Here is a 25,499-nt window from a genome sequence, read left to right on the forward strand (position 1 = left end):
TTTCTTCTATCCAGATTTTTATAACCAGGAGTAAAAACCCCAAATTTATATCCATAAGCTTGTCAAATCTGGATATCCCAAATGTTCCCACCCCAATTCTGTCCTATTCTTATTCTTTCCTTGTTCTTGCCAGTCCAATCTTAAAAGAAGTCTGTCAAAAAAGGGGCCCATTTCCTCTATCCAGACTTTTATAACCAGGAGTAATAACTCCAAATTTATATCCCTAAGCTTGTCAAATCTGGATATCCCAAATGTTCCCACCCCAGTTCTGTCCCATTCTTGTTGTTTCCTTGTTCTTGTCAGTCCAGTCTTAGGAGGAGTCTATCAAAAAGGGGCCCATTTCTTCTATCCAGATTTTTGTAACCAGGAGTAAAAACTCCAAATTTATAACCATAAGCTTGTCAAATCTGGATATCCCAAATGTTCCCACCCCAACTCTGTCCCATTCTTGTTGCTTCCTTGTTCTTGTCAATCATTCTCTTCCTTTTTACTTCCCTGTTCCCTCGCAGAAATGTTCTTTTTCCAAAAGCTTCTAGTGTCTCTACAGAGGCTTGTTGTTCAAAAGCAGAACATTGCGTCATGTTCCTTTCAGTTTTGAACAGATAGATCCATTGTTCCCGGTAGGGTAAAACCCTCTGTAGACAAAATAATGCTCCATTTCTGCAGTTTCCCAGGAGATTAAAAGTTCCCTTCAACTGTTCATGTTTCCCGTCGAAAACACATGCAATATCCCTCAGCTCCTCTAGATGGATTACAGTAACAATGTTCCCTTCCGGATCACGTCCACCAGTCCAAGTAACTTGTAAATCCTTATTTGAAACAATTTATCTTCAATTTATAGCAAATGTAGCCGGCAAAGTCCTCATAACAAAGTCTCAGTTTTATTATTCCGTTTTGACAGCTCTTGACAGCTGTCAAAACCTCCGTTTCTCTTCTCCAGGCACTTTCACGGATCGCTCCAGGGGTTGGGGGGGGGTTGCTTTTTGATACAAATTCCACTTTTCTCCTCCAGCTCAATCTTATAATTTTCCCTCGCGAAGTTGTTAGTTCAGCAAGATAAGGTTCCAGTCGATCTTAGTTATCCAGTCCTTTGTTTTGACTCTTCTACAATTTAGGGGGGGGCTGACTTCCTTTTTTCCACCTCCCCCGTTCGCTCCCAATTTTTAAAAAAATTTAGCTCTCTTTTTAGTCCATATTCCAATTACTCACGGGTTCTTCTTTTAGGTCCAAATTTTCAATAGAAGAAGTCAGCGCTCTCCGCCGGATGGCTCGCGGCTGCGCTCGGCAGGGATAGCAGAGGACTCAAAGCACCACGCTCCTCCCCGGCACCCGATCCACAGCCTTTAAAAAGGCTCTTCACGAGTCGGGAGGGCGCTAACGGTGCCAGCCGAGTCTCCATGTCCACGGCCTCCGTGGCCGTGGTTTTTACGGGTCCCCGCATCGCCGGTGCGGTAGGACCCAGCCCCTGCCGAGCAGGCTCCCTCCGGAGCTCGGAGGGAGCCCGCCATTCGGCGATGGCGCCGACCCGGAAGTCCGGAAATCTTCACCAGTTAACTCCACCCACTAAGCACAACTCTCTAAAAGATTTACTGTAGAAGGAACAGGTCTGCAGTAATCCTATGGAGCATCAAGGTTAGACTTCCAAGACCATGTACTAGGAGTTGAGAATCACCATCCAGGCGTCTTCACAACAATGCTATATGCACAATAATAGACATGATGGGGAAACCTCTTGAAAAGCTATGCATGTTCAGCCTATTGACAGTGATGCTTTTTATATCACTATCTGTGCCAGCAATTCTATTTCAGGATTTAAAAAGAGTTACCTCAGCAAAGAGAAGACGTCGTATGAGTTGCGGACACAGTTCTGATCCACCTGGAGGAGGTTATTCTTCTGGGTTCCTGAGAGGCCCTTAAAGGCAAACAGGGTAGCTGATTAATTGCTTTTTATAACACTGAAATTAGGTCCCATTTCCCTATTAAAGGCCTTTTTACATTGGTTTTTTTTTCCTTCCACAAGGGTATCTAGGTATCTTGAAGTCATCTACTTAAGACTGCCCATCTCTTATGCTTATCTCAGTTGCTAAATGAGAACACTTCTTTGAAACGAGCCCTGTAAGGCACCACCAGGCCAAAAAGGGAGTTCAAGGGAAAAATTTAATTATCTGCAGCTTAAGTATAAACAGCAGTTCCCATGCTGCCTAAGGAAAGCGCGGAAAGAATTTCCCTTTTTAATCTGCTTAGCTGATCAATATATGCAATGGTGTAATTCCTGCCCCCCTCCCCCCGCCGCAAGTATTTTCCCACCAGAGAAGAAAGCGCTTGGGAATGGTAGGGCATAAATGAAGGAGTCAATAGCAGAGGACTCTCTCAAAAGCCCAACTGCTCACTGCTTCTGAAAAAATCCACACATGCTGCTGAGCCAGAAGGCTACACCCTTATTCAGTACAAGATAGGGACCACTTTGAAGGGGAATCACACATCCAATAATAAAATAAGGCTGTTGAAAATGCTCCAAGCTTTATCATACAACTTTTTTTTTCTCAGTTACCGTATTTTTTGCTCTATTAGACGCACCAGACCATAAGACGCACCTAGTTTTTAGGGGAGCAAAACAAGAAATAAACAAGCAACGCAAAGCATCCTGAGCTAAGAGGGAGCGCTCCCCCATCTTCGCTCAGGAGGCCTTGCGGGGCTATCCCTGAAGCCAGGAGAGCAAGCGGGATTGGTGCGCACCGATTCCTCTTGCCCTCCTGGCTTCAGTGAAAGCAAGCCTACTGGCTTTCCCCCCACCTCCCGCAAGAGCCGTGCGCTCTTTAAAGGGAGCGCGGCTCTTGGGGGCTTTTCTGGGAGGTGGGGGAAGGGACAGAGCCGCGCGCTCTGTCCCTTCCCCCATCTCCCGCAAAAGCCAGGGATAGCCGTGCGAAGCCTCCGCAGGGCAGCGGGATGAAGGCTAGAGGGAGTGCTGCACAGCGCTCCCGCTGGCTGTCCTGGCTTCTTGTTTAGCCGCGCGTAGCCTCTCCCGGCTGTGGAGGCTGCAGGTGGCTAAACAAGAAGCCAGGACAGCCAGCGGGATCCCTGCGATCCCACTGGCTGTCCTGGCTTTTTGCTTGGCTGCGCGCAGCCTCTCCCGGGCAAGGGGAGCCTTCATCCCCTGCCTGCAAGAGGCTGTGCATGGCTAAGGCTCCCCCAAGAGCCGCACTCCCTTTAAGGGGCGCACAGAGTGTGTGTGCGGCTCTTGGGGGCTTTTCTGTGCGCTCTTTAAAGGGAGCGCTGAGCAGACCCTCCCGCCTGCATTCGCTCTATAGGACACACACACATTTCCCCTTACTTTTTAGGAGGGGAAAAGTGTGTCTTATAGAGCAAAAATTACGGTATGGATGAGGCTCATACCAACTCACTCAGCCCTACATCTTCTTTTTTTATTCCTACAGCTTATTTTACATAAGCTATAAAATAAGAACAGCTTGTCTAAGGATTGTAGCTGCATTTTGAACTGGAAGTTGTGTGCTCCACAAACTGGAAATGCTTCTATGTGCACAATTTCCACAGATCTTAACATGGGCCTTTGGCGTTCCCCTTCAGGTTCCAAATGTAATGAGCAAGTACACCCATACACACCCATTCATTTAATTAGTAGCTGTAGGAAGTCTCCAAATTCCACTTTTGATTAAAAGCAGCTCAACAAAACTGTTTGAAACCCATGATCTTCCAAAAGGTAAAATAGATCAAAATTATCTCCCCGGCGAGCTGTGAATACAGCGCATTATGCTAACCCTGCCTTCGTAAACTGATTGGGTGAGTTTGGCAAGATCCACATCTCAGGTAGAAAGGCCTGAAACTTCTATCAAGTAGCCGTCACACATAATTGTAAGAAATACCATATTGGCCCAAATATAAGCCTTTAAAATTCCTTTAAAATTCAAAGGGGGGGGGGGGAGAAAAAAAGACAATACCTGAATATAAGCCGCTCCCTTAAAATTCTGCAGGCACTCACACCTGTTCCGTTTTACCGTATGTCTGTTTCAGCAGCGATATTGTAAAAGCCAGTTTTTGTAAGGTCGCGAATTTAAGCCGCACTTTAACTTTTCAGTCGGAATTTGGGGGGAAAATGAGGCTTATATTCAGGCCAATACGGTATTCAGCTCTTTGAGCTGTCACCCAGAGAGGCTGCTGTTTTATTCATACCAAACCACCAGACTTATTTTTTAATGGTAACTGAGGTGGTCGTCCCTAGAGGGATTACTATGTAGGTTCCAATCTGTGGCTTACCTGTAGCTCCCATGTGAAAAATTGAAGCCTATATACAACACTAATGACATATACAATATATGTATCCTTACCTTTTGTTCATATGAGGCTCCATAATAGCCATCGTTCAGCCCAAAAATAATTTCATTGGGGCTACGAGCATGTATCTGTTAATTAAAACAGTGCCATAGATTCAGTGAACTTGATTTTGAATTTCATTAGTTCTTCTACCAGTTAAGGCAACATTCATTACAGGAATAATCAGTATACAGACTTCCTTCAATTATCCAAGGTCACCATCTGCCCAACAGAGGAGAGGAATGTGGAATATGGTCCCAGGCATTCACTTCCCGAACCAAATGTCACAAAATGCAAACATAAAAGCAAGTATTGTGGCAACTTAAAAGACTAAAAAGAAATAAGAAATGCAGCCTAAGTTTTCCTGGGTATGAGCCTACTGGGTACGAGCCTACAAAAGCTAAATGCAAAAAACAAAACTAAAAAGGTTAGTCTCAAAAGAAGATACAAAATGAAACAAAATAAGCACATTTGACTTCCGATTAGACTCATTATGTTATTATTTCTACTATGTTTTCTTTTTTCCTTTACTCCCTTTCCCCCTTCTTCTTCCTCTTTTTTTCTTTTTTGTGCCTCCTTTCTTGGTCTTTCTCGTTTTGATTTGTTAAGAAAGAGATAAAGAGATTAAAGTGTAATATGAAAACTTCAGTAAGTTAAAAGTGATGTTGTTCTAATTTTTCTATTACTATTTATATATTATTAAAATTGGTTAATTGTAATGAATTGATGTATCAGTTACTGTGTTTTTTTCCCTTTGTTATTGTTGAATTCTAAATAAAGTATTATTCTTTTTTTAAAAAAAGAAGAAGATACAAAACACTGCAGTAAACATGAAGGCTATTCTTTTGAAACCCGGGAAAGTGTAAAATTACTGAACCATGAGTAGTCGACCACTCACCAGTGTGGAGGGTCAGTTGTCAAGATGAGCAACAGAATCCCACTGTCCCATTACAATTTTGTCCAGCATTTACTAACTTTGTCCTTAAAATGATACTTAAAAGAGATCTGTTGAGATAGCCCAACAAGAAGACATGTCTGCTGAAACTTCCTCTAACTAGCCAACCCATGCTAAAAGCAGCATGTTTTTATTGTACCTGCTGGCCCACATATCTGAGTCCATCGAGATTGACCTTCCACTCTATCAGCAGCTGATGGGTGTCATTCTTGCCACCCCATATCCTCACCACAAAGCAGGAAACGGACGTATCAAGGCGATCGGGCATAAGACCAAAGTCAAGACTTCGCCATGTTGGATTCTGTTGTTGAGAAACGAGAGAGACAGCTACAGTATACTGAAAATGTTCAAGGTTTTACCTGACCATGCATTAAGCTGCCTTATACCAATACAGACAGACCGTTGATTCATTTAGTCCAATGCTTTTAAAAGAATGTGCTCTATCTAGCAGCCCCAACACAGCCAGGCAATGGTGCCTATGAAAGTTTCCAATGCCCATGAAGTTTATGCACTCCACACACACACACAACTCTCTAGTTTTCTACAGTAAGATAGGCCCTAGAGCAGAAAGCGAACTGGGAGGGAAAATGCTCTGAAAGAAACAGATTAAGGTGGCTGAAGAGGAGGGAACAGATGGGCAGGGGAGGGAAAGGGAAGGCAGCAACAAACAACCCCAGGAAAAGGAGGACGGGAACACTCTCTCTCTCTTTGTGTGTGTGTGTGTGTGTGTGTGTTTGCTTTTCTTCTCTGGAGCCTATTTTGTGTTTGTTTTGGTTTTTTCCTGAATAAAGTCACACCTCGGGTTGTGAACCTGATCCGCGTGGGAGGCACATTCGCAACACGCAGTGTTCACAACCCTCTGCGCACATGCATGACGTGATTTGGTCTTCTGCGCATGCACGTGACGTCATTTTGTGTTTGTGCGCGAGCGCCGAAACCCGGAAGTAACCTGTTCTGGTACTTCCGGGTTTGGTGCGGTCCGCAACCCGAAAACGTGCAACCCACAGCGTTCGTAACCCAAGGTGGTGAATTGAATGTGATTGGCAGGTAGGCAGGATCCTGGGTTCCCCACTCTTGGTGGCACACTCCAATTGGTGAACAGGGCCTATCAATCCTTTGACATTACTGATATTCATGCTATAAAGGAAAATCTAAGGCCAGCTAAGAGAAGAGATTGCCAGAAGATCACTCCTTGCAGCATGCACAGTCACCAAACATTTATTGCAAATTTGAACAGTGTTTTAAACTCTGACCAGAAGCAGCTCTGTGTTTACATGACACGAAACAAAGCCTCGTTCAGCTGCCCTAAAAAAACTAATGCCAGTCTCCGGTTTAACGCAGCGACTCACATAGCTTGCCAACTTGCACATAATGCCAAGTGGAAACATTGAGACAGTTTGAACAATGTTTCACTCAAATATCTAGACATTTTGGAGAAAAGATTAATCTGGAACTTTGCTGAAGCCTCACAGTGAAGGCAACTTACCAGAGAATTCTTTATCACTTCACTCTTATAAAATTCTAGAAAAGGAAACAAAATTAAAGAGAGCATTAGAGGTCAGACTGTGCAGGTCTGGGATACAGAGCAGATACTAATGCTATGGAAAAAGATTTTTACATTTGTATGAAAGGTAACTCACATACCAAAAAAATATATTTTATTCTAGGGAGAAACTTGATAAGGATTCGTTCAAAATAATAATGAATGACCCTTATGGAAAATAAGCTGCCCTGACTATGAAGAAGGGGAACGTGGTGCCAGGGGAAACATGGTGCCAGGGGAATGGGAATCACAGGCGGCCAGAAAATCCATCACGGCACCAAAAAGCGAAAGGAAATGGCAGGCTGAACGCAGTGTAAACAGACAAACCTGCAGGATTCAATGTGGATGTGAAAGGGGGCACTAGAAGCCTAAGTGAGAGTCCGCTTTTACAAATATATTTCAGGAGCTGAAAATGCCAAGGTTTAAAATATTTAAAAAAATAGACATGCATGCACAGAGCACTGGAATTAGGTTCATTCTAGGTCTACTGAACTGCAAACTTAAATACTACTGCAGAACAGTTGCTTGGCTTTTATTCCAGAAGGCAGGCAGTGCCTCAAAGAAGAATGTTCATTTGCTTCAGCCAGACGTTAGTTCAAGCTAAAATTATTTGGCTGCTAGGAACAAAAACCCCTACACGCTTTTGGCCCATTCTTTTTTTTAATGTGAGGAAACAGATTAAACCTGCAAATCTACACACATTTACCTAGGAGAAATGCCCATTTAACACGGTGGGACTGTGTTAAGAGTAAATATGGATAAGGGCAGTTCTGCTAAATGAGACCAGAGGCCTCTCTAGTCCAGCATTCTGTTCTCACAGTGGCCACGAAAAAGGGCAACAGATGTCTCCCGCTTGTGCATGCCAGCTATGTATTCAGGAGCATACTGTCTCCAATGCTGGAGGTAATATAAAGCCATTGTAACGAGCAGCATAGGATTGTTCTCTAAGGAACCAGAAGTTAAGAGTGAGTGCATAGCCAAGATATGATCTTTCAGGTCCAACACTCTACACCATACTATTTTACCACATGCCTACTTGGGGGGATGGGAAAATCTGCAAAAATAAATATAAAAATGGGAGTTTATAATGAAACAAGTGAGCCTGACACTACTATGCGAAACGTACACAGTTTCTACTTTTTCTGAGCAAAACATTTACATTTTCCATGTGCAGAAACTGAATCTTTTCAGCTCCAAATATAAGCATGCTACATTATTTTATTTTAGGAGGTGGGGATCAAATTTATCCAAAATGTCAAACAATGACATTGCAACATATTCTACAAATACTGTTTAAAAGTAAGCATTCCAAGAGGAACAGCCCCTGGAATGATTTCCTAGCTTCACTTCAGTATCGTTTTTGAGACTTTGAAAAAAATAGCTCCTCCACCCTGAATTGAAAAGGTTGTTCAGGAAGAGTCTCTTTAAAAGGACAAACTGCTAGGGTTACTGCCTCAGCAGCTCCAGTCTCTTAGCTTTCAGTTCTTCAGTGTGAGAGCTGGTGTGAGTGGGAATACCGTATTTTTCGCCCTATAGGACGCACTTTCCCCCCTCCAAAAAGGAAGGGGAAATGTGTGCGCGTCCTATGGGGTGAATGCAGGCTTTCGCTGAAGCCTGGAGAGCGAGAGGGGTCGGTGCGCACCAACCCCTCTCGTTCTCCAGGCTTCAGGAAGCTAGCGGAGAGCTTGCCTGCACCCAGAAGTTTGAGTTTGAGCTCAGCACGCCCCAAGCTTCCGGCTTCGCGCAGCTCTCCGCTAGCCGGATAGCGGATAGCAGCCTGTTCTGGGGGCGGGGGAAGCTCGGGCTTCCCCCGCCCCAGCCCCGCACCTGGGGGAGGGAATAATATTTTTTTATTTCCCCCCCAAAAAACTAGGTGTGTCCTATGGGCCGGTGCATCCTATGGGGTGAAAAATACGGTACTTAGTCCTCAATCCTGCCATAGTATCCAGCAGCAAAGACTATGAACACAAGCACTGAGGTCATATTCTGGATTCTTAAAGGTAGTTGAAAGCTTAGCTACCATGGAGATAAGCACCTCAGAAAAATATTAAGAAAGACTGGGCAGAGTCTGGGGACAGGTCAGAGGCACAGGGGTGGCACAGCATAAATTCTTTGTGTCCACAGCAGCCAGGAAAGCGAATGAATTGCAGCTGCCTGCAACAGCTTGATGAACTTTCATCTACTTGCCAGTATACAGAGGCAAGGAGATCAGACCACAGAAACAGGAGATGTAAACACCCAAAGACATCGTACACTAAGCGGTATATGGGCATCTGTTAATCCTTTTGTAGCTACTACTGAGAGCGATCAAGCTATAAGGTTTCTTGGGGATTAGTAAAGCGGACTTGGTTTGCAAAGTACAGAATTCAATCAGAGCAGAATCTGAAGGATTTCAGTTTTAAAAAAGTTTCTCGTTCAAAGATTAGGAAAGTCTAAAACTTCACTGATCAGGATTCAACACTTCCTATACTTTCTCAAGCCCAGACAGCGTCAACTCCCTAGGAACACATACACACACATAGCGAGACTTATTTTCCCTCCTTCTTTGAATCAGATTTGGCCTTGTGAGACCAAGATTCAAACACTAGCTCTGCCAAGAAGTCACTGGGTGGTCCATAAATGTCAAGCCAAAACTGAACAAGAGATAAGGAACGAGAGATGCTGAAACCAGCCACCCCAAACATCCTTCTCCTGTTCTCCCCAGCCTGTGATGGACAAAGTATTGTTTTCCTACTGTGGTTTTCCCTTTTTTACTTCCTTGCTTGCCCTTTGCAAGGTGCAATTCATGCTGCAATCATGTCACGTGAACTGATTTGCAGCAGCAGACATTACCATGCTATCTAGTTTCAGCCTAAGCATTAACCTAGAGCAGAGCTTTCCAAACTGTGTGTCACGACACGTTAGCACATCGGCTGCAGTGTGTAGGTGTGTCATGCGAACGCTCTTATAAGGAGCTAGTTTAACCTCCGGCTTGTTAGTAAAACTAAATTACTGTTGCGAAATGATGCATGTCTAAAAAGTGCGCCACCAACATGAAGAGTTTGGAAAACTGTGATTAGATCATATAAGGACAAAAAGAGAGAGAGATAAAATAATGGGAATTGGCTTACATGTACCTTTACATATCTTTGCATTATTACACAAGTGAAGAGTGAAGTAGGTGTCCAGGAGACGATAGCCATTCCTATTAACAATGTTCCGTGCTGCTATGTTCCGCAGGTGACGAAGACGCCGCTGCAAAGATACATTAACAAATTTTTAAGAATGGAAGTGGCAACATAAGCATGATGATGAAAATGCACAACATACATCATAACAAATTTAGGACAGTCTTCGTTACATAATTCATTCAACATGTAAAAACTGCATTTTAATCCAATATTTAATCCAATATTCTCCTGACTTCAGCATGTTTCACAGCACCATACACCTCTTTGATCCCTAATTTTCCCTTAAAGTACTGAAGCACAGGATTTCAACTTCTCACAGGTTTTCAAATTTCTTAAGGTTCCTCAAGAGTGCCACCAACCATACCCAACTGTTGCCAAACATTCCTTATCAGGGCCAGGAATGATGCGAGTTGGAGTGAGGCAACATCAGAAGGGCACCACACTGGCTAACCCTAGACTAGAGCATTGTGCCAATTATCAGAGCAGCACTCTCAGCCCCAGTGGACTTGACTTGCTGCACATTTACTGAAAACATTAGCCACCCCTGGGTGGATCTCACAAACCAACACTGAAGCTGAAAGTAAGCCAAAGAGCAGAAGAACTATTTTGTCTCTGTTTTCTATGTATACAAGGACGGAACCACCAGGATGTTGCAGAGTAGAGGCTCATCCAGACTTTCATTTGCACCGTCCTTCCCAGGAAAACTCCGTGCTTTACCATGCTAATGGCAGTCCATGGAAAATTTGAATGCCGTTTGCTCTGAATCAGCGGTATAACACGGGTTTTCCCAGAGAAAGCACCGGGAGAACAACAACAAAAAATCCCACTTGGACTTGTGCCTAGAAACACAGCAGAGAAGGAAGTCTGGTTGAGCCCTAAGAGGAATTAACAGCTTTTTTCAACAGCACTGTACCACAGTCACTTTCCCCTACCTCCTTCAGCTGTTGTGTTACTTTCCACAGGGGTAAGAAAAGATTAGTATTCCACACACATCCCTGCACACCTGGTATGATCTGAAAGACGCTGCACACAAATGAGAAGCACAATATGGATAGGAATGCCTTTTCTCTCTGTGGTCTCCGGCCATTGTCTAAATATGGCTGCGCTCAACTGGTGACCTACAAGTAACAGAGTCCCGTTTATCTTTTGACTTTTGCCTGGAGGAGCCTCACATAAGCAGTGCAAACCCTTTCAGCCCCTCAAGCTTATCCCCTACCTATGCTTCAAGGCTCTCCTTTCAGGGGTTGCCACTTCCTCAAACCATTTCCTGAACTACTGTGTCCTCACTTTCCACCACCAGGTTTCAACTAAGTGTTCCAGAATAACAGAAGGGGGATTACCCAGTTTCAGAGAGCTGGTGGGGTGTACGATTTGTAGAGGGTGAACTCAGAACTCCTATAATCTCATGAAGAGGATTCCAGAAGCAACATATAGGCTTACAAAATAAGTGCTGGAGAAGCTTCTGGGGTATCTTCTTTGGCAATTTGTGCCTTGAAGTATCAGATTCTTCCAGGCATTTCCCCTGTATTGTTCATATTACACTAGAGTCACCATTTGGCAGGCTATGAGGACCTGAAGCTGAAAAGTTAAGACGGAGCGCTTTCTTTGTAATTCAGCCGTAGTAAACACAATGTTCCATCATCTGGAAAATGCAGAGGCTATCAATACAAAAAACTCTTTCTGCACTGGATGGATGCGGATGCCGGACAAGTGGAAGCCTGGAGAATATCTGAGTCTGCAATTGATCCATGACTAACACCATATCACAGACTGACATCTTTAAGCTGCCCAAGTTACTGGTTGAGAAGCTTTCCCTACCACTCTGACAACTAGCACCATGCAATGAGCCTGAATCGGAAGTCTGACTGGAACAACACATGGTGAAATTCTACAGGGCACAAATTGTGGTTATCAAATGGCTAAGTAGTACAGCATGGTTTAGCTGCAATTATTATGGAACATTATCTATCCTGTCTTCTGTTTGATGTGCAAAATATGATTGCATCTGAAGAAAAACGAATTAGCCAGTGTTGCCATGGATATTAATATACTCAACTGGGCCTTCTTTGCGTGTATTAATTTCATTATGCTTCATACTCCTGATTAATTTTATTGCCTATTAGAATATTTCTAATGTACAGTGCATGCTGAGAATTTGGTATTTTAACCTTAATCTCTTTGTGTGATTTTTCTAAATCAGTTATAGAAGGTTTGGACATGAGAATTATAGAGCAGATTTACCCACAAAGCCTGGACAGCACTACTACAGCCTACCTCCTTGCTTGTTTGAAGACCTCAATCACTGTTCAAAAAAGTTTTTTTAAGTTGTCAAAAACAAGTTTCCAACCCCTCAACTTTTAAGGCAACACAATTTGAATATTTAGATCTTCTAGGGATTCAAGCATGCAGAAGTACAGTACACCAACTGGTACCCAGGTTGCTGAAGGTTATGACTGACAGCTAAGCTCAACCCGGCACCTCTTGATTAAACACGATGTTGCGTTGTATTATTATTTTATATTATATTGTATTATGTTATTTATGTGTGGTGTGCTATGCCTAATAAAAGATTTTGAATTGAATTGATTAAACACGATCTGAAAGGAGGGAGGGTAGACAGACCAGGGAACCTGCTTCTCACTGGCACACAGGGTCCCCATTCCTAAAGGCACAGAGGTTTCCCCATTGCAATCACAAAGAATTCCTGGGCCACAATGTTAAGCTCTCTCTCTCGTGCTTTTATGTTGTGCCAAAATGTCTTCGTAGTTACTACATAAGACAAAAATCATGCCACCCAGTTTTACCACTTAATCCTGCAGAGTTGCAGAACTTATTTCCTGGAATTAAGGACAACTGTCTAGACCAACTGAAAATAGCTTTAGTTTAAATGAGACTTATTATCGTGCCACTAAACATTCTTGCTAAACTTTCTTCGTGGCTTTGTAGAGGTAAGTGAAAGTTTATAATGCAGCTTTGAAAAACTGTAAGTGTTACTTTGTATAGGTGTTTGCTGATAAAAGTGCAGTACATTTCGGGTCAATTAACAATCAAAGTTCTCATCATAGTAGCCAACTCCTTCTATTCATTTTTCCTCATGAATTGTGCTAGACCAGAAGCCTCATACTAGTGTCAAATGTGTTGACTGCTGCAGTATCAGAGTCATGTTGGAGCATTCGCTTTCTCCCCTGGAGAAAGAAGTAAGGAAACCGGCAAAGTCCACTCCGACTCAGCATTCAGAATTTGCTAGGGGGATTTTGCACCTGACTATCGGCAACTTGAGGGACACGAGTGGCGCTGTGGGTTAAACCACAGAGCCTAGGACTTGCCGATAAGAAGGTCAGCGGTTTGAATCCCCGCAACGGGGTGAGCTCCCGTTGTTCGGTCCCTGCTCCTGCCAGCCTAGCAATTTGAAAGCACGTCAAAGTGCAAGTATATAAATAGGTACCGCTCTGGCTGGAAGGTAAACGGCGTTTCCGTGTGCTGCTCTGGTTCGCCAGAAGCAGCTTAGTCCTGCTGGCCACATGACCCGGAAGCTGTACGCTGGCTCCCTCGGCCGATAAAGCGAGATGAGCGCCGCAACCCCAGAGTCGGTCACGACTGGACCTAATGGTCAGGAGTCCTTTTACCTTTACCTATTGGCAACTTGTGATGCGGGTGGTGCTGTGGTCTAAACCACTGAGCCTTTTTGGGCTTGCAGATCAGAAGGTCGGTGGTTCGAATCCCCGCGACAGGGTGAGCTCCCCTTGTTCGGTCCCAGTTCCTGCCAACCTAGCAGTTCAAAAGCACGTCAAAGTGCAAGTAGATAAATAGGTACCACTCTGGCGGGAAGGTAAACAGCGTTTCCGTGCATTGCTCTGGTTCGCCAGAAGCAGCTTAGTTGTGCTGGCCACATGACCTGGAAAAACTGTCTGAGGACAGGACAAACGTCGGCTCCCTTGGCCAGTAAAGCGAGATGAGCACCGCAACCCCAGAGTCGTTTCCGACTGGACTTAACTGTCAGGGGTCCTTTACCTTTACCTTTTATCGGCAACTTGCAACCAAGTGAAGATGCCCAGGTGCCAGGTGGCACCTGATGTCTCCACCATATGAAGGTGCATGGTTCTTGACTGTTTTCACACACTAGCAGCACATCCTGCAGAATTCTATCCATTATATTTCATCTGCACAATCAGAATGAATTTTGGGCACTAAAAAGTCGAATTGAAAAATACAACTTTCGAGCTGTCTGGCCCCAAAATGGCAACTAAGCATTCCATTTTGGCAACTGTAACCCTGGCTTAAGGAGGTATTTGGCACCTAGCTGATGTATCTGAGTTTCTAACACGGCCCCAACTATTTCTTTCAAGATCCCAGGGATCTTAACAGACCAGAGGAACAGAAGTACAAATAAGCCCCAACTGGCAGGAAAGTTCAACTCGCAGAAGATGCTGCAATTCTAAAATAGGAATGCCAGAACCCTCTCCCCAGAAAGGCGGCAATGTCCACTTTTTGCTTTCAAAAAAATGCTAACTCCAAGTTGCAGGAACTATTCCAAAATGCAACCCTAAATGAGTGGGGCCTACTTCAGTAGAAGCATGCCTAGGATTGTGCTGCATATTTTCCACATGCAAATATTAGTGAAGTTAATAATAATAATAATAATTTATTATTTGTACCCCGCCCATCTGGCAGAGTTAAAGCAAAGACCTTAGCAGGGAAGTGAAAGTGGTATGTATGGACGTCATACCTACTTTCTACTCATAGAAAAATTAGGAAAGCTGCTTTAGCAGAAAGCTACGAGTTTATTCATATATCCCACAGATTCCAAAAGCCTCCCACACCTTCCTGTGTCAAAAACAGTCCCTTGCCCAGATGCTAAACCACACAATTTTCTCTGTGGCCTACAATGTAGTTTGACAGCTGTCCTCACAAACACCAGAAAACAAAACAAGTCTGGATATGGTATTGTGAGGTTTGAAACAACTATCAACGTGCATAGCTATCCAGGCATAGCTACAAGCTAGGTTTTTAAACAAACCTCCTCTGGTCCAAAACCTGCTAATGGCTTGAAGAAATTTACAGGACTCAAAAGTTAAGTAAGTCAACTGGCCGATTTCCAGCCAAGCAGAAGGCATTTAGAATGAAATCTCATTTCCTGTTAACAGAAAAAATAAAGGGATATGAAAGCTCCCTAGATACAAGAATGCAAAGTTTACTATATTCTTCCATGTACACCAACACTTTCAACATGACATCTTGAAAGTCTTGTTATCCAACAAGCACCAGACAAAAAGGAGGACTTAACAGGTAAAAGTTCTACCCTATTTTAAAACGAATGGGCTTCTTAAAAAACAACAAAGAAATAAAAAACCCTAACTACCATGTTAAGCAGACAATCACAGTTCCCTGCTCCAACCTGCTGACCCCAAGAATAGAACGCCTATGCCAAAGGATTTTGCAATCCTTGAATAGCCACAACAATATCTGCAGAAAATCACAAAAGTTATGCCTACATCAATTTAGAGATGTCTAGTTCTATAATAGACAGTCATGTAACCCCCACAGATACTCAGGACATGAAATCCATTGCCACATGCAAGAAACCATGTTCCACCCACAACTGGGGAAAAAACCAAAAACCAAAGGTAAGTAGCTCTAATGCAAGCAGTATTCTCTTTCCCATTACCTGTACTGGGTTTTACATAACAGGCAACACTTTCCCTTTCAGATATCAGTTTGAAATGTTGAGGCAGTGCAGAAAGCTAACTTGCTTGAGTGCAAGAACTACTCACGGTCCATAGTTGCAGCTGATGGAGATCTCAAATATTTACACTGTTGTATATTTACACTGTTGTATCTGCCTTTGAAGTCAGCATATCTCAGTGTTGTGTGCAGTATAGTGGTGCTGCAATCACTGTATAAGTACTTGTGTTCAGTTTGTACAGCAGAGCATAAACTTTAGGAGTCTTAAGCGTTCTCAGAACCAAGTTAGCATGGGCTGGCTGATTATAGCATGGCTACCACAAGTGAAGATGAATGTGTGAACAAACCGTGCTCAAACTACATTTGATGGCAAAGACTTGTGATCACTTCAACCAGAACTAAGAGAAAGCAACCGTGGAATGGGTTGTTTTTAAGTAGAAATGCATGACATCTGTCAAACAAGCATCCGAAAGCAGCTCTGCAACTTCTGAGAGATCAACTGACAGCAGCGTGACTGCTCCCAACATTTTTACTGAAATCCTTCCAAGGGGAATTGCAGCTATAGGGATGATTTGTTCCACTAGGCTCCCTAGTCACAGCCAATAGGAAAACAAAGATTTGTAAGAACCTCATTACCTCTTAAGATTCAGAAGTTCACATTCATTTTAATATAAAGACACATCTAATGCTTCACTGCTTATAATAATGTTTGTTGCTTGGCAGTGTAAACAAAATGTAATCCAAGTGAGCATCAAGGTTAATATGCTAATGGCTAATTGGGGAACGTTATGTTATTCTCAATTCCTTATGCTGTTTATAACTATTTCCTGCCTCAGAAATTCCAGCTTGTTCTTAATCGTTAGAACTAGATACGGTATTAACCAAGCAGCTATTGAGTGGGGTGTTAAGGGAGGGGTAGTGCCACTGGTGGGGGTCATGTTCGGCTCCTTCTGGGGTGGCTTGTCCACCTTTGGTCCCCACCCAGCACTCAGCTCTCACCTGTGGCTCCTAGAAGCTGCCAGCATGTGACAGTGGCCACACCCAAGAAACGGCTTTGACTGGCCCGCTAAACCAAGTGAGGGTAAGCCAATGGGTCTCAAACTTTCAGTGAGTTTGGGACTTCCCCTGCACAGGCTCCAACAAACTGAGCAGACAAAACCAATGGTGGGTGAAGAAGGTGGTTTCTGCACACACTGCAGAATGAAGTGAGGGGCAGCTGGGGTTCGTCAACCTGGGAAGGTAGCTTATCTAGAAGGAAAACTACTATCCTAATCCTCTGCTAGGTGCCTTGCAGGTTATCTTCAGGAGAAGGAAAGGCTAAGGAGTAAACCCTACACAAATCCAGAGTGAAGCCTCTAAGACAGCTGGATGGCGCCAGAAGGAGGCCCAACGTTTTGCTGATGCCAGACGTCTTGCTCTGCTCTGGACCACATCAGCAAGGTAGGCTTTGTCATCTGGGCAGCCCAGGACCTCCATACATACTGCCCAGGCTTGCACCCCAGGGAACTAACTTTGGTGCTGCTTTGATGGTTTCACCCCCAGAGGCGCACTCCATTGTCACTCGAGACAGATGGATGCCAACAACCGATTGCCACAGAAATAGAGCTCATAAATAATAAGCAATAGGCAGGGAGATACTAGAGGTGTTGCATCTGAAAGCAAAACTCAAGCAGCTAACGTACACCTGACTTAAAAGTAAAGGTAAAGGGACCCCTGACCATTAGGTCCAGTAGTGACCGACTCTGGGGTTGCGCGCTCATCTCGCTCTATAGGCCGAGGGAGCCGGAGTTTGTCTGCAGACAGCTTCCGGGTCATGTGGCCAGCATGACTAAGCCGCTTCTGGCGAACCAGAGCAGCACACGGAAACGCCGTTTATCTTCCCACCGGAGCGGTCCCTATTTATCTACTTGCACTTTGATGTGGTTTCGAACTGCCAGGTTGGCAGGAGCAGGGACCGAGCAACGGGAGCTCACCCCGTCGCAGGGATTCGAACTGCAGACCTTCTGATCGGCAAATCCTAGGCTCTATGGTTTAACCCACAGCACCACCTGCATCCCCATACCTGACTTACTAGACTTTAAAACAGAGACTCTGCCTAATCCTTTAAATCAGGGATAGGGAACTCAGGGCCCTTCAGATGTTACTGGACTGCAACTTCCATCACTCCTTACCAATGTAACACTGGCCAGGGCTGAAAGACACTGGTATCCAGAAAACCTAGAGAGAAACAGGTTCCTCACCCAAGCTTTAAATGAAATCCTTGCAACTGTGGAGTAGGTAAGGGAGGAAAGCGGGATCAATCACAGAGTAAGTTGACCAGTATCTACTTCATCTCTTGGCAAACTTTTAATGGAACACATGCATTCTCAAAGCGTGCATGAAGGCACCAAGTGGCAGATTCTATTTCACAAAGCATGTTCCAAACAACAGAATGGAAAAAAGATATCTTTAGTCTGCCAGCTGAATACATGTCAAGAGGACGGTGTTGAGAAACTGCACTGATCACCGAGCCCTTCCACCACTGATTGAAGCAGAACTTCAAAAAGATAGCTGACAGTAGCTGAGCTTTGAAGCTACAAACACACTATGCTATATTTAGGTAAGCCAACAAACAGAAGAACTGCAGATTTGCTTAAGCTCCTGTCCCTTTCCAAACAAGCTTCACAGCACCACACAAGTCACATCAACAAGATCTTCACAAAAACATCCGTCAAGTAAACAAGAGGGAGGAGGAAGAATGTTAGTGTAAAGGGAGGAAAAATGGCTCTCCTCTCATTTCCTTTATAATCAGGTAATTTTGGTTAAGAAAAAAATGTGCCACTTGAAGATGGTAAAAGAATATGCATCATCCAAACAAATGTCATTTTCATAACAAACCACCTATTGAGAGGCTAAATACCTCCTTAAGGTATTCAATAATAAAGAAGCCCTACATGAAAATAGGAAGCTTCCTCATACCAAGTCAGACCATTGGGTCCATCTAGTTGTGTACGGGGTCACAAAGAGTCGGACACGACTAAACGACTAAACAACAACAACAAGTCCACATTGTCTGGCAGCAGCTCTGCCATGGGTTTAAACTGGGTACTTCTGCACGCAAACCAGATGTTCTACTAGCAGGCTACACCCTTCCCCTATTTTTTGCCCAATGTTTCAGAAGCTGGGGTGGGAGGGATACATAGACAATGTTTTCGTATATAATTTGCTTCATCTCCCCTTGTCATAGAAAACACTTTACGTTTACTTCCCGCCCTGGTCCTCCACTTCTAAATGCTTTCCTTTTCGTGTTCTTTTAGATTGCAAGCCTTAGGATAGGAATCGCCTTATTTCTGATTGTGGCAAACCAGTCTGGGAGGCTTTTATGACTGCAAAGAAGTTAGCAGAAGCAGTATCAACAAATGCGTGGTCCAAGTGCAGCCTCCATTCATACCAGCCTTATTTTCTTCATCCTACAAACTAATCTCCAACGGGCTGCACACCATTTAGTACAGTGGTACCTCAGGTTAAGTACTTAATTCGTTCAGGTCCGTACTCAACCTGAAACTGTTCTTAACCTGAAGCACCACTTTAGCTAATGGGGCCTCCTGCTGCTGCAGCACCGCCGAAGCACGATTTCTGTTCTCAGCCTGAAGCAAAGTTCTTAACCCGAGGTACTATTTCTGGGTTAGCAGAGTCTGTAACCTGAAGCGTCTGTAACCTGAAGCGTCTGTAACCCGAGGTACCACTGTACATGGGTAAGCAAACTAAGGCCCAATCTCCTTCTAAATCCAGCCCGTGAACATCCAGGAATCAGCGTGTTTTTACATGAGCAGAATGTGTCCTTTTATTTAAAATGCATCTCTGGGTGATTTGTGGAGCATAGGAATTCGTTCATTTTTTCCTCTTCAAAATATAGTCCGGCCCCCCACAAGGTCTGAGGGACGGCGGACTGGCCCCCTGCTGAAACCTTTGCTGACCCCTAATTTAGTACTTAGGACCACTAGATTTGCATAGTTAGGAAGGGATCCCGAGGACCATCTAGCCACAAACCCTTGCAATGCAGGAACCTATTGCCCAAAGCGGGGTTTGAACCCGTGGGATGAAGACTTTCCTGCTCTGCCGACTGAAGCCCAGCCAGCCTTGGCTTTCCGTGCAGGCGAGTCTCTTCCGCCAGCTTACTTGCAAGGCTGCTAAGCCCTTCTCCCCAAACCGGGGCCCATTAACCTCTTCCTGCCCGGTGCACATGCCACGAAGGGGGGCGGGACACGCAACCCCCCTCTTCCCTCCGCACCCCGGGCGGCGACCCACCTGCTGAGAGGGCAGCTCCGCATGCAGGGCGCGGGAGGCCGGGCCCGGCGGGGGGAGGACGGCGGCGGTCTGGCTCATGCTGGCGGGGCGCGGGGGGCGTCCCGGCGGGAGCGGCCTTCGCGCCTGCGCATTGAGCCCCCTCCCTCAGGGTCCTCGCCGCCACCGTCGGGCACGGAAGGGTTAACGACGGCGGCGGGGGGGGGGCGGGGAACGGTCGCCGACGCCTCACCGGCCTCCTCAACCGCCCGAGACCGACAGCTCGCTCCCTCACGGAGCCATGTTCCTGCCCCGCACCGCTGGGCTAGAAGGGAAGACGCCGACGGAGGCACGCCGCCCGCCGATTGGCTCAAGCGGGAGGAGGGGAGGGGCTCCGGCTCGCCACGCCGCGTTCTCATTGGTCCGCAGCAACGTCGATCCAACCCGACGTCCGCGTCGCCGCTGTTTGTATGCGGGGCTTTGAAGGGGGGAAACGCCGCCTCTGTCAAAAAGCCCTGAGAGCCGCGAAGTCAGAGCCCGAACCTCATTGGTCGGCGGGCTCGGGAAGGGGCGGGACCGAAGGCTTAAGAAGCCGTTCGCGATAGGACGACGGGGGTACGTGGTGAAAGACGGTTAAGCCAACGGCGTTCCGGACTGGGGGGGCGGCTGGAATAGGAGGGGCGGGGAAAGATGCGTCACGTGCTCTATGTTTTGTCACGTGACAAAAGCAGGGCAGGGAGGCCGTCTCCATAGCAACAAATGAGGAAGGCCTTAGGGATGCTATGGCCCACAATGCATTGCGCTAGGGCAATAACTTGTTTGCTGCTTAAAGGGAGCTCCCCTTATAAATTGTGGATTTAAAAATCATGTCAATAAATATTATTATTTGCATGTGTTATTATTATACAGTACCACATTTCTTTCTTTATGCATATCTCACCTTTCAGCTTGACAGCACACCTCCTGTGAAAGTGAGTGGGTGGTGACTGGTATTATGGTGACTATTTTAATATTAGGCTGTCTCTCAATACGGTATATACCCTCCAAAATTTATCCGATGAATATAGGGATGTCCTATTCCATATCATAACCACAACCATAATTTTATTATTTATATCCCTCATCTGATTGGGTTGTCCCAGCCACACTGGGCAGCTTCCAAAATATATAAAAGCATACTCAAACATTAAAACATTTTCCCCAAAAAAAAGAAACCCTCCATATAGGGCTGTCTTCAGATGTCTTCTAAAAATTGTATACAGTGGTACCTCGGGTTAAGTACTTAATTTGTTCCAGAGGTCTGAAACTGTTCTTAACCTGAAGCACCACTTTAGCTAATGGGGCCTCCTGCTGCCGCTGTGCCGCTGGAGCATGATTTCTGTTCTCATCCTGAAGCAAAGTTCTTAACCTGAAGCACTATTTCTGGGTTAGCGGAGTCTGTAACCTGAAGCATATGTAACCTGAAGCATATGTAACCTGAGGTACCACTGTAGTTACTTTTCTCCTTGGCTCAAGGATCGCATAACTCCATACCATCCAACATTTCTCCAGTGAAAATAGGGACGTCGTAAGGAAAAGCGGGACATTCTGGGATGAAATCAGAAACCAGGATGGCTTCTGTAAATCCAAGACTGTCCTTGGAAAATTGGGACACTTTGCAGGTTTGTCAGCATGCTTTTTAATTATGTTTTTTATCACCAATGTTCTGCAATGTGTTTTTAATGTTGGAATGTGTTTTTAATGAGCAGGGACTGAAGCTGGCGTTTCCATGTAGCCGCCGTGACATGTTCCCATTTTCTAGCTTGGCCTCCTAGGAGGGCCCTGAAAAAATAGGGCATGTGTTCCCTGTGCCCCTTTTACATGCTGCTTGACAGACAAAACAAAAAAAATTCCTTCCAGTAGCACCTTAAAGACCAACCTATCTGAAGAAGTGTGCATGCACACGAAAGCTCATACCAAGAACTAACTTAGTTGGTCTTTAAGGTGCTACTGGAAGGAATTTTTTTTGTTTTGACTATGGCAGACCAACACGGCTACCTATCTGGAGCTTGACAGACAGTTATGCAACATTCGGTATGGAGCTCTATGGGGTAAACATGCTCTTGGTCTCCCACTCCCTTTCAGACTGCTGTTAAAACCTTGAGAGGCTGTGTCAGCTACATGGGCAAAGAAAAATCACTTTATATGCATTGTTTATGGATTCTAACACTGTGACACCAGATGGCGCTGTGGAGTCCGTTTTTGCCAACCTGGTTTTTCTTACAAATTTTGCAATACGATTAACCTAAGGTGGCCAGACTTCCCCGTTTCCCAGGGACAGTCCTTGGATTTACAAATCAGTCCCCTGACAAAATCCATCTATTTATTAGGAAGTTGAAAAGTGTCCCCGGATTCATTGGAAAAAATCTGATAACCTTAGATTAACTGAAACGCTTCTTTGATGTGTCTGGCATCCAGCCTGGGTCTATAAGAGCAGCAACCTGTTACGATGATGAAGCAATGCTGCTGCAAAGTCCTAGCTTGAAGTGTAAACATGATGGGAATGTTGGGACTGCTGTGGGAACAGAGGGGCAGTCATTTCACAGTGCGCAGCACCGGAATTACCTCAGAGTGTAATATGAGCTGTACAGGATGTACAGGAAGTTCTTGTAACAACACTGCTGGAATTTGAAGAGAGCAGTCATGTTTTTTGTAACGCTGCAAAGACAGAAATAAAAGCATGTAAATACGTTTCTGTCTATCTCTTTCCCCTGCCTGGGGGAGGCAGGAAAGAGGGGTGTGTTCTTCTCACGTTTGAGAAGAATCGCCGATCAAGACCTTGCCTGCGTCTGCTGGGGAATGCAGTCAGGGAGGTCAACAGGGAATCAAGCCGGGTGCCTGGGACTGCTGCCAGCTTCTCCTGAGAAGGGCTTGAATTTCCAACACAACCACCCTTCATAAGAGGATATCTGGCGCATTGGGCCAGAAGCCCATCTACAGCACCATCTTGTTTCCCACGACAGTAAACCCAAGCAAGGCATGAGCATAGCAGCTCTTTCCTCCTTCGGAGAATCCTGCACCTGCAATCAAAGCAACTGGGACTGGGAGGGCAAGCCATTTTGTGCTCTGGAGGTCGAAACAAGCAGCGCTCATCTGTTTTCACGTCTTTTGTTCACATTAATCACTTGGCTTCCAAGCATCTGAGAGTATGAGCTTAGCAGGCTTAAGTCTTCGGAGTTGACGGAGTTGACGCGAGGGATTCAACGCAATCCTCCTAGCAAGGGAGCCGTTTGCTGTCTGCAAAAGCCCTGCACTCTGCAAAAGGCTTGCAGGCGTTTTTTCCTTGCTCCCACACACGTTGGTCTGCAGGGGGATAAAATACAGTTAATTATATTCCCTCAACTACCTAATAAAACCCACTATTCAGCTGGAAATTTACCTGTCGGCTCTACTGGAAGGGGGTGGATAAGGTCAGGGAATAATAAGGTCATACCTACATTTCTCTGGAGGTATGATGTTGTCCTTCAGCATCCTGGCTCCATGTATGCTGAGGGCTTTGGCACATCCTCGTCTCTTCCACCCCAAGAGGGATGCTCCAAGGTTAATGGTTCATGTGCCAGCATCTTCTACAACAGGTGTGCAGAACCTTTTTCAGCCTGAGGACTGCATTCCTTTCTGGTCAATCATAGCAGCAATGGACTGCCAAAGGCAAAAATGGCACACATGTATATTTTACCTTTGGACAGTTGAATGGATCCTACACACTCCTCCCTATGCACCATCCAGACAAGCCAGAGGAATGATCAGGGTTCAAGGATGTGCCGCAGCCAAGCAAAAAAAAATGGGGGGGGGGCAAGCAGGGCAGAGGTGGTTTAGGATCGGAGCTTTCCTTCTCCTAGATGGGCTACCTTCCCAGGTGGACAAGCCCCATCTGCCCCTCATATTTATTTGGGGGGGGGGAGCCAAAGTTGTTCAGCTTTTTGTGGGGAGCCAGAGTTGTTGAACTTCTTTGGTGGAGATCATGTGCCTTGCGACGAGGAGGCTGTGTCAGAAGTGCATGCAGGTGCCAGGCCCTGTGACCGGTAGGGCTTCGCAGGACTGGGGCCTTTGTTCTGGAGAGGCAAGGCGTGGCCACACAGGTGAGGCCCCTTGGTAACTCACAGCACCTGGTGGCAAGAGCCGGGAAGGGATATAAGGTCAGCATTTCCCTTTGGCTCTTGGCCATAGCAACACATTCCCTGCCTTGGCTCCTTGCTTCCTGATCTTCAGACCCTTGGCTTCTTGATTCCGGGCTCGCTATCCTTTGCACCCTTGGCTTCCTCCGGACTCCCATTCCTGCTCCCACCCTGCCATCTTGCCCATACTATAATAATGACCCACCTAGAGTGGTGCTGTGGTCTAAACCACTGAGCCTCTTGGGCTTTGCTGATCGGAAGGTCGGCGGTTTGAATCCCTGCAACAGGGTGAGCTTCTGTTGCTCTGTCCCAACTCCTGCCAACCTAGCAGTTTGAAAGCACGCCAGTGCAAGTAGATAGGTACCACTGTGGCAAGAAGGTAAACAGCATTTCTGTGCGCTCTGGTTTCTGTCACAGTGTCCCATTGCGCCAGAAGCAGTTTAGTTCTGCTAGCCACATGACCCAGAAAGCTGTCTGTGGACAAACACCGGCTCCCTTGGCCTGAAAACGAGATGAGTGCCACAACCCCATAGTCTCCTTTGACTGGACTTTACCTTTTTACTATAATAATAACAAGCTACAATGAATGCTCATGGCTTGCCCACTTTTGCCTCAGGAGCCACCCACTCCAGTGTGGCCCCTGTAAGATTATGTGGAAGGGAATGTGGCCATGAGACCGAAAAGCTCCTCCCGTCCCGTGTATGGAATATAAATTTCTGAGGGTGCAGCCAGTTTTCATTGGCATATGCTTAGAAAAAGCAGACCAAAGTCAGCAAAGGTTTAATGTCATGGGTAGGCAAACTAAGGCCCGGGGGCTGGATCCGGCCCAATCGCCTTCTCAATCCGGCCCATGGACGGTCCGGGAATCAGCGTGTTTTTACATGAGTAGAATGTGTCCTTTTATTTAAAATGCATCTCTGGGTGATTTGTGGGGCATAGGAATTCATTCATATTTTCCCCCAAAATATAGCCCGGCCCCCCACAAGGTCTGAGGGACAGTGGACTGGCACCCTGCTGAAAACGTTTGCTGACCCCTGGTTTAAAGGTAAAGGTACCCCTGCCCGTACGGGCGAGTCGTGACCGACTCTAGGGTTGCGCACTCATCTCGCTCCAGAGGCCGAGAGCCGGCGCCGTCCGAAGACACTTCCGGGTCACATGGCCAGCGTGACGAAGCTGCATCTGGCGAGCCAACACCAGCGCCGCACACGGAAATGCCGTTTACCTTCCCGCTATTTATCTACTTGCACTTAAGGGTGCTTTCGAACTGCTAGGTGGGCAGGAGCTGGGACTGAACAACGGGAGCTCACCCCACCGCGGGGATTTGAACCACAGACCTTACGATCAGCAAGTCCTAGGCACTGAGGTTTTACCCACAGCGCCACCCGCGTCCCATGACCCCTGGT

General features: G+C 45.7%; 1 protein-coding gene across 2 annotated transcripts in view; it reads right to left on the reverse strand.

Annotated features, from left to right (window-relative positions):
- Positions 1–20,287, reverse strand: part of UVRAG (UV radiation resistance associated) — a 150,601-nt gene extending 130,314 nt beyond the window's left edge. The window contains exons 1-6 of one of the 2 annotated variants that reach the window (XM_081909814.1): positions 19,967–20,287; positions 9,944–10,061; positions 6,771–6,805; positions 5,424–5,585; positions 4,344–4,418; positions 1,827–1,912 (exon numbers count right to left, since the gene is read on the reverse strand). In XM_081909814.1, coding sequence (XP_081765940.1) covers positions 1,827–1,912; positions 4,344–4,418; positions 5,424–5,585; positions 6,771–6,805; positions 9,944–10,061; positions 19,967–20,044 — 554 coding nt within the window. In that variant the 5' untranslated portion in view covers positions 20,045–20,287. The remainder of the gene's footprint in view (positions 1–1,826; positions 1,913–4,343; positions 4,419–5,423; positions 5,586–6,770; positions 6,806–9,943; positions 10,062–19,966) is intronic. The other variant, XM_081909813.1, reaches the window with a different exon arrangement.
- Between the last annotated feature and the right edge of the window lie 5,212 nt (positions 20,288–25,499).

This window comes from Podarcis melisellensis, assembly GCF_964234715.1.
Source record: "Podarcis melisellensis genome assembly, chromosome: 4".
Taxonomy (NCBI): Eukaryota; Metazoa; Chordata; class Lepidosauria; order Squamata; family Lacertidae; genus Podarcis; species Podarcis melisellensis.